Source organism: Mobula birostris, chromosome 17 (genome assembly GCF_030028105.1).
Source record: "Mobula birostris isolate sMobBir1 chromosome 17, sMobBir1.hap1, whole genome shotgun sequence".
Taxonomy (NCBI): domain Eukaryota; kingdom Metazoa; phylum Chordata; class Chondrichthyes; order Myliobatiformes; family Myliobatidae; genus Mobula; species Mobula birostris.
The window spans coordinates 30,925,917-30,935,485 of record NC_092386.1 but is presented as its reverse complement, the minus strand read 5'-3'; the positions used below and the strand labels follow the sequence as shown (position 1 = coordinate 30,935,485).

The window sequence follows — 9,569 nt, the reverse complement described above, 5'->3', positions numbered from 1 at the left end:
CACAGATTTGCTACCCTCCGGCAAAATACATTTTTCCTCATCTCTGCTCTCAATGAACTTCCTTGCGTGCCGCGGTTGTGCTCTCTGGTCCCAGACTCCCACAAAATAAGTGTCCTTTTACTGCTGTAATACCTATTTCACTCTTCTTTTTGCCACAGAAAGTCAGAGAGCATTCCTATTTGTGGGGTACAGGGTTGTGGAGGGAAGCAGTAGTGGTGGTGCATAATCATTTGGATTCTTATTTTGTTATATCACCTTTTGCTAGAGCTTCTTGTCAAAGCATCACATTTCAATTTGTGCTGGTACATTCTTTTTAGAATGGTCTTTAAGGAACACACATTATTTGAACTATATTCAGAATCAGAATGAGAAGCAGGTTTAATATCACCGGCATATGTCGTGAAATTTGTTAACTTAGTGGCAGCAGTGTAATGCAATACAGGTGAATAAAGAGAAAAAAAATAAGTAAACCAATTACAGTAAATTTTTTTTTTAGATTATGAGGACACAGTCCTCTTTTATTGTCATTTAGTAATGAATGCATGCATTAAGAAATGATACAATGTTCCTCCAGAAAGATATCACTGAAACACAAGACAAACCAAGATTAAAAAAACTGACAAAAACCACATAATTATAACATATAGTTACAACAGTGCAAAGCAATACCATAATTTGATGAAGAACAGACCATAGGCATGGTAAAAAAAAGTCTCAAAGTCTCTCAAAAGTCCGATCATCTCACGCAGACGGTAGAAGGAAGAGAAACTCTCTTCCTGCCATGAGCTTCCAGCGCCACAAACATGCCGATGCAGCACCCAACCACAGCCCACTCTTGAGTCTGTCCTAAAACTTAGAGCCTCCGACCAGCCCTCCGACACCGAGCACCATCTCTGCCGAGTGCTTCAACCCCGGCCCCGGCAAAAGGCAAAGCCGAGGATTTGGGGTTTTCCCCTCTGGAGATTCTCGATCGCATAGTAGCAGCAGCAGCAAAGCAGGCATTTCAGAAGTTTCTCCAGATGTTCCTCCGTGCTTCTCACATCCGTCTCCATCAAATCAGGATTGTGCACTGTACCTATTTAACAAATACAATATCATTTCGGAGCAGTCGCATGCACTGCGTCGTGCTGCCATCTTCTCCCCTCTCATAAATTGTAATTTATATTTGAATATTAAATAGCTAAATTTAAAATATCCATTTCAGAATCAGATGGCGGGGGGAGGGAAAAAGCTGTTTTTGAATTGCTGAGTGTGTGCCTTCAGGCTTCTGTAACTCCTTGACAGTAACAATGAGAAGAGCATGTCCTGGGTGACTGGGGAACTTAATAATGGATGCTGCCTTTCTGAGGCTCTGCTCTTTAAAGTTGTCTTGGATACTATGGAGGCTAGTACCCAAGATGGAGCTAAATAATTTTACAGCTTTTTGTAGCTTTTCTCGATCACGTGCCATATCTTCCCCCCGACCCCACCCCATACCAGACAGTGATGCAGCCTGTCAGAATACTGTCTATGGTACAGTTTAAGAATGTTTTAGGTGACAAACAAAATCTCCTCTAACTCCAAATGAACTATAGCTGCTGTCTTGACTTCTTTATAGCTGCATCACCAAGTTAGATTCTCAGAGATCTTGACACGCAGAAACTTGAAATTGCTCAATCTCTCCACTTTTGATCCCTGTATGAGGATTGGTTCATGTTCCCTCACCCTACCCTTTCTGAAGTTGACAATAAGCTCTTTGGTCTTACTGATCTTGAGTGCAAGGTTGTTGTTGTGACACCACTCAACTTGCTGGTATATCTCACTTCTGTATGCCCTCTCATCTCCACCTGAGATTCTGTCAACAATGATTGGATCATCAGCAAATTTAAAGATGACATTTGAACTACACCTAGCCACAATCATGGGTATCGAGAGTAGACCAGTGGGCTAAGCACACATCCCTGATCTCGCCAATGTTGATCATCAGTGAGCAGGAGATATCATTACCAATCCGCACAGATTGTGGTCTTCTGATTAGGAAGTCAAGCATCCAATTGCAGAAGGACATGCAGAGGCCCAGGTTCAGTAGCATATCAAACTGGACTGTGGGAATGATGGTGTTAAGACACTGAGATATAGTCAACAAACAGCATCCTGGCATAGGTGTTGCATTGTCCTGGTGATCTAAGCCTATGTGAAAAGCCATTGAGATTGAATCCACGATTGACCTATTGTGACAATAGGCAAAATGCAGTGGGTCCAGGTCCTAGTTGAGGCAGGAGTTGATTCTAGCCATGACCAATCTGTCAAAGCATTTCATCACTGTAGATGTGAGTGCTACTGGATGATAATCATTAAGGCAGCACACACTACTCTGCTTGAGCACTGATATAATTGTTGCCTTTTTGAAGTAGGTGGCAACTTCCGACCGTAGCAGTGAGAGGTTTAAAATGTCCTTGAATACACCTGCCAGTTGGTTGGCACAGGTTTTCAGAGCCTTACAATGTATTCTCTCAGGGCCTGCTGCTTTGTGAGGATTCACCCTCCTGAAAGATAGCCCAACATAGGCCTCCAAGATTCAGCTGCTGTTCCCCATAAAATGCTAAAGGAAAGCTTTCTGCTTCAAAAGCCCTAATTACCAGTTCTACTTACTTGCTTTGCTAATGACCACCAACTGCATGTAATGGCGCACTTTCAGTTCTTGCTGCCTTGCAGTCTGCTGGATTATGTAAACCTCTGATGAAAGAGAGAGAGGAAGAGAAAGGGAAAGAGCAAGAAAGTTTGTGTGTAGGGGTAGGAACGAAGACTCATCTCTACTCCATCAGGCAGCAGAATTCCCCAGGAGTGAGGGGTAGAGGTTTGACTAAGCAACCTATCCTGTGTGCTAGGAACTCCTAGGAAAGAAAAAATAATGTATAATTATGAAATAGTCACAGAAAGAGTCCTCATCAGCTCCATGCAAGAGCAATCCAGCTGGTCCCATTTCACAAACCTTCCACAGAAACAGATACAGCTCCATTTTGAAAATTAGCATTGAATCTACCTTTCTCTATCTACTTTGTCTATATCCTTCATGATTTTAAATATTTCTACGATACCTCCGGTAACCTTGTCTTTGAAGAGAAACACTCCTACTTCTCTAGTCTCTCCTTGTAACTGACATTTCTCTTTCTAATTTACAAACAAGAGAAAATCTGCAGGTGCGGGAAATCCAAGCAACACACACAAAATGCTGGAGGAACTCAGCAGGCCAATCAGCATCTATGGAAAAGAGTACAGTCGACATTTCGGGCTGAGACCCTTCAGCAGGACTGGAGAAAAAGCCAGATGAGTAGAGTTAAATAGTGGGGGTATGGGAGGGAGAAACACAAGGTGATAGGTGACACTGGGAGGAGGAGGGCTGGGAAGTTGATTGGTGAAAGAGATACAGGGCGGGAGAAGGGGGGAGTCTGATAGGAGAGAACAGAAGGCCATGGAAGAAAGGGGGGATGAATTCTAATTTATTCTGGTTATAGATAAAGGAACTTCCCAACTTATGAACTCCCAACTTTAATATGCATGACCCATACATACGAGCAAGCTTTTTGGAGTCTGGCCATATGGATTTGCCAGCAGCTGTAGGTACCCTCTACCTTATGTGGCCACATTTGTAACTAGTAAACTGTTAAGTTACAGATCATTCACAAGAATGATCTGTAACCTGAGGAAGGCCTGTACCTCTGCTAAAGGAAAGTTATTACCTACACTTGTCAATTTAGTATCTCAAGCACCTCCTCAACCATCTGGAAATGTAGAAGAGTCTTGAAACCAAAGGCAGAGCCGTGATGATGACTTAGCAGTAAACAATAACTTTAATAATAGACCACAAAATAACAAACTATGAGGGGCCACAAAACAAGAGAGAACAAAAGCTAGTAAACTTTAGGCAGGGAGAGTGGAAGCTAGAAGCAACAGGTTGAGGTCAGCTGGTGCAATGCAAGAAAAGGGACTGTCGATGAGTACTGGGGTTAAATAGGCTGCAGGCGATGAGTCTGGAACAAGTAACAGGTGAATCCTATTAGCTGGGCAGAGACTGGGAGGTGTCAACAGGAGCAGGCTTTTCCATCTCCCTCCCCACTCAGGCAATACTGTGCTGTATCTCTTCTGCACCTTCCCCATTACAATCACGTACAATAGAGTGCTGACTGGAACAACACAGAGTATTCCAGTTCTGTAATCAATGTTTTATATTGCTGCACCTGCTGTTATACTCTAGTCCTAGCTAATGCAAATGCCCTTGATTCTCATAGCCATCTGGTATACACTTCAATAGACCCTGATCATTGGTCCACCCTTAAGGACTACCCTCTGCTTTTCAATACTACATTGTTCTAGAAATTCACCTTCCTGAATTTATCATCTGCAATATCCTTTCCTACAATACATATAGATCAGTAGACCTCACCTGTGTCCTGTGACTCATGCAGACTGCCGATTTGGTCCACTTTCCCTGGTATTCCCATCCTATCACCTTGGCCTTCTGGATGGTAGAGATCATGCATTAGGGAGATGCAGTCACAGTAATCTAGATTAGTAACTAAAGTGCATCCATTATTAAGAATATTCACCATTCAGGACACACCCTATTTGTATTACTACCACCAGGAGGGGGTACAGGAACCTGAAGACCCAGTCAACATTTTAGAAACAACTTCCTGTCCAAAATCTGAGTTTTGAGCAGTCTATGCACATTACCTCACTATTCTTTTGGCAGCACTATCTCATTTTTGTAACTTAGTCATTTTTATGCCTTGCAGCGTACTGCTGCTGCAAAACAACAAATTTCATAACATATGTTAATAATAAACCTGATGCTAATTATGTAGACAGTGCACAATGCCACCACTATCCACCTGTAGTAGAGAAAATGAATGTTGATTGTGGTTGATGGGGTGCCAGTCCAGTTGACGGCTTTGTCCTGGATCATACTTTATTAGCACAGTACTCATCCGAGGAAGTGGAAGCTATTCCACCACTGCTGAATGTATTTTGTAGATGATGGAAAGGCCTTGGGTTATTGGAAGTCACTCAAAGGACACCCAGCTACAATGGTACAGGAGCATTAGGTCCCACACCACCAGGTTCTGGAACAGTTATTATCCTGCAACCATCAAACTCCTGAACCAGCACGGATAACTTCACTTACCTTAACTATGAAATAACTCCACAGCCTACAACCCACTTTCCTGGACTCTACATCTCACGTTCTTGGTATTATGCTGTATATATCCCTTTCATTTTCACAATTTGTCTGCTTTTGCACATTGGTCGTTGGTTGGTTGTCAGTCTTTATTTCTAGTTTTTTTACAAACTCTCCTAGTTTATTTGTTTTCCTGTAAACACCTGCAAGAAAATGAATCTCAAGGTAGTATATGGTGACATATACCTACTTTAATAATAGTGGATTCCAGTTAATCGGACTATTGGTAATCGGGTAAGCCGCTTATTTGGGACAGCTCAAGAACTTTCAATAGTTTTTGGAAGTGCGAAAACCGTCTGAGAAAACTGGATTCCTTCATTTATTTGGGACACTATGCCACTTAATTGGGACAGGAGACTGTTGCTAACACCATTTACACCTCGGATTTCAACTACTGCACAGAGTCTTGTCATCTTCAGAAATTTTCTGATGACTCTGCCATAGTTGGATGCATCAGCAAGGGAGATGAGGCTGAGAACAGGGCTACGGTAGGAAACTTTGTCACATAGTGTGAGCAGAATTATCTGCAGCTTAATGTGAAAAAGACTAAGGAGCTGGTGGTAGACCTGAGGAGTGTTAAGGTACCGGTGACCCCTGTTTCCATCCAGGGGTCAGTGTGGACATGGTGGAGGATTACCTGGGGATACGAATTAACAATAAACTGGACTGGTCAAAGAACACTGAGGCTGTCTACAAGAAGGGTCAGAGCTGTCTCTATTTCCTGAGGAGACTGAGGTCCTTTAACATCTGCTGGACGATGCTGGATGTTCTATGAGTCTGTGGTGGCTAGTGCTATCATGTTTGCTGTTGTGTGCTGGGGCAGCAGGCTGAGGGTAGCAGACACCAACAGAATCAACAAACTCATTCCTAAGGCCAGTGATGTTGTGGGGATGGAACTGGACTCTCTGATGGTGGTGTCTGAAAAGAGGATGCTGCCCAAGTTGCATGCCATCTTGGACAATGTCTCCCATCCACTACATAATGTACTGGGTGGGCACAGGAGTACATTCAGCCAGAGACTCATTCCACTGAGATGCAACCTAGAGTGTCATAGGAAGTCATTCCTGCCTGTGGCCATCAAACTTTACAACTCCTCCCTTGGAGGGTCAGACACCCTGAGCCAATAGGCTGGTCCTGGACAATTTCCTGGCATAATTTACATATCACTATTTAACTATTTATGGTTTTATTACTATTTATTATTTATGGTGCAACTGTAACAAAAACCAATTTCCCCCGGGATCAATAAAGTATGACTATGACTAGACAGTATACCAAACATCAGTTATGTGCTCTTGTGTGTTATCCATTTGGTCTGACGGTTGCCAATTCAAAAAGCAGTGATAGGCCCCACTACCACTGAGGATGAGGACACTCTCGGCATGTTCCTTTCTATTAGCTATCATCATTCATGAAATAAATACATTGGGACTGTAGGACATTGGTTCGATCCGTTTGTTGTTAAATCTGTTAGTTCCAAATATTACACCGCATTTTTGTTACTTAGTACACAACCAGTCCTGTAGTGCAGCTTCAATAGATTAACACCTCAGCATCTGTAGGTAGAATTGAACTTGATCTCCCAATATACCTCGCCATGACCCTTGCACTTTATTCACCTGTCTGCACTACACTTCCTCTGGAAATGCAATACTATATTCTGTATTGTTTCCTCTCAACTACCTTGATATAACTATTTATGGCATGATCTTTCTGGATAGTGTGAAACAAAGCTTTTCACTATCTCAGTATCTGTGACAATAATAAACTACAACCAATAGAACAGTTATTGTTCACAGCAAACTCATATTATTGAACAATAGATTTGATAGCAATGACAGACTGAAGGGTACAGTAGGCCATGCAGTTACAGGCAGAGACTGTATGTTGACAGGCCACAACACACAATGAATTGTGATGGCCAGATCCAGACCAAGCCCATCTTATTTAGCACATATGTAGTGCCACACAACACAAAGGCATGTGTGCTCAGTATAAGGATAGAACCTTGTCCTCACAAGGATTGTGCTGGTAGTCATTTCTAAGTAAAAACAGACAGAGGCGTTGTTCACAATTGGATTGCTGAGGATAAAGTCAAGTACTAGTTCATACATGAACTGCTACAGACAAGATCTAATAGCCATGTCCTTTGTGATGTAAAGAGCTCAATCTGGAGTAGTCCTATCAAGCTACACTTTGTGATGAACACATAAATGTTAAACCCAGAATACAGTCTTACCTTACAAATTTCCAGCACTTCTTCTAAATTCAACAGTTGAGGGATAATAGATGGCAACTAGGAGGACATCTTCTTGGTCATGACTGACCTGATGTCATAAGTCTCCATCAATTTTGGAGCTGATTTTGAGGACCCTTAGGGCTACTTTTTCCCCTCCTGTATAGCACAGATGCACTGCCTCAGGAGGGTCTATCATGGTTGATTATGATCCACCTCACAATTTCAATGAACACAGCACAGAAACCAGGCACTTCAGATCATCTAGTCAATGCCAAACTATTAATCTGCCTAGTCCCATTGACCTGCACCTGGGCAATAGTCTTCCTACCCAAATTTCACTTAAATGCTGAAATCAAATCTACATTCATTGGCAGCTCATTCCACACTCTCATCAACACCCTGAGTGAAGTAGTTTCCCTTAAGCATTTCACCTCTAACTCATTACCTCTAGATCTAATCTTATTCAACCTTAGTATAAAAAAAAGCCTAGGTTGTGAACTGCTGGTTCAAGTAGATTTAAATGAAATGAATAAAATGTAGGTAAAAATAATAAACAGGTTCAGCACCTTCAGTGAATAGGGTTATGCAACAGGGCTCAGTTATCAGTTGATACAAAATGCATCTGGCCCCGGAGCTTATTACATTTTTTTCCTTTGCTAGGTTTAGTGCGAGTCCAGTGGTAGAATGGGAGATCGTATAGTCCATCATCTGAACTACAACTTCTCTCATTATACATTACAATGTGCAGATGTGAAAGTTAGGGACAAGCTGACCTCTGCAGCTTGCAGTTTTGTATTCAGTTTCTAGCAATAGGTGAGAATAATCTGGCCTGGAAATTTTGTGGTACTGAGGTACAATTGTTTTCAATGTAAAGGTTACCACATTTAATGAAGAGTTTCCAACTGATAAGAATTCTGCAAAATTCAAGTGGTGCTATTGTTGTCTTATTGAGGTTGAAGAAATGCAACTGTGAACTGTAGAAAATCTGAAATGTAAAATACTGGCCATGAGACAACCAGTATTGGGAAAAGGTCAGTGTAGGCCAGCAATATCAAAATCACATTTCTGTCTACATGGGCAGCTCATTTGCAGGCCAATATATTTCAGGTTACCAGCCTTTTGTGTCGTTTTTTTTAATATTTCCATTTGGCTTGATACACAATGACTAAGACAGAGTTTTGAATTAAACGAACAAAATCTAAACACAGGAGTGCTATACAATTATATTGGTATGGCAATAACGATATAGCATTTAAAGACTCAGAAGTTATGAGGATATCTTTTCTTGGAGGAAATTGTAACTTTGATCAACTTTTGCAATTGAGACAAAACTCTCTCAATATATCATGTGTGAATGATGAAGAAACAGATTTTTGAAATTATTGCATATAATTGCAAGCATTTTGAAATATTTCAGCAGAGAATTTATCTTTGCATGTGATGAGTAATCTCAGGACTGAAACTTATAAAATTATCAAAAAGCATTTTGTAAATTATTTACTTAAAACTTAACAGTTCTTGTATTTAAATATGAATTTTAAATCTTTAGAAGTGTAAACAGTTAAAACAGTTCAGAAGATCATTTTGCAACAAAATGCAAATATAAACTGCAATTTCAGTATGAAACATGACAGATATTTGATATTCGTATAATTATTTCTTCAGATAGTTTTATCTGGTTTTGAAATTGCTTTAATACAAAACAATGCAATGCAATGCAATTCCACCATTTCTTTTTAAAGAAATTAATCATCAAATCTGATCTTTTTCCCCTGGAATTCAACTATCTGGATCTGCTCTTTCCGTCTTCTACTTGCTTCCCAAGAAGGATGAAGTGATTGTTGTGGTTTTGGAACTGCATCTCTACGCTTCCCTTGGGATTCCTCACGAAAAGACAATTTTTTGGAGTTAGAACTTTTGTGCTGAACAGCTGCAAATGCAAATCAAAATTCCAGAGAAGTTATGATCAACAAACAGACCACATTTAAAGTACAAAGATATTAAATTACGCAAGTTTTTAGATCAACAAGTTACGCAGAAGTAGCAAGGCATATCAGTACAAATAATCCTCAAATTGCATAATCAACATAACATTCATCTGCCTTGGTGCAT

General features: G+C 40.8%; 1 protein-coding gene across 5 annotated transcripts in view; it reads right to left on the bottom strand.

The window, feature by feature from the left end:
- Nucleotides 1-518: 518 nt before the first annotated feature.
- srfbp1 (serum response factor binding protein 1) overlaps nt 519-9,569 on the bottom strand; it is a 238,468-nt gene continuing 229,417 nt past the window's right edge. For 4 of the 5 annotated variants that reach the window (XM_072281453.1, XM_072281454.1, XM_072281455.1 and 1 more), the window contains one exon: nt 519-9,387. In XM_072281453.1, the coding sequence (XP_072137554.1) occupies nt 9,203-9,387 (185 nt within the window). In that variant the 3' untranslated portion in view covers nt 519-9,202. The remainder of the gene's footprint in view (nt 9,388-9,569) is intronic. The other variant, XR_011889516.1, reaches the window with a different exon arrangement.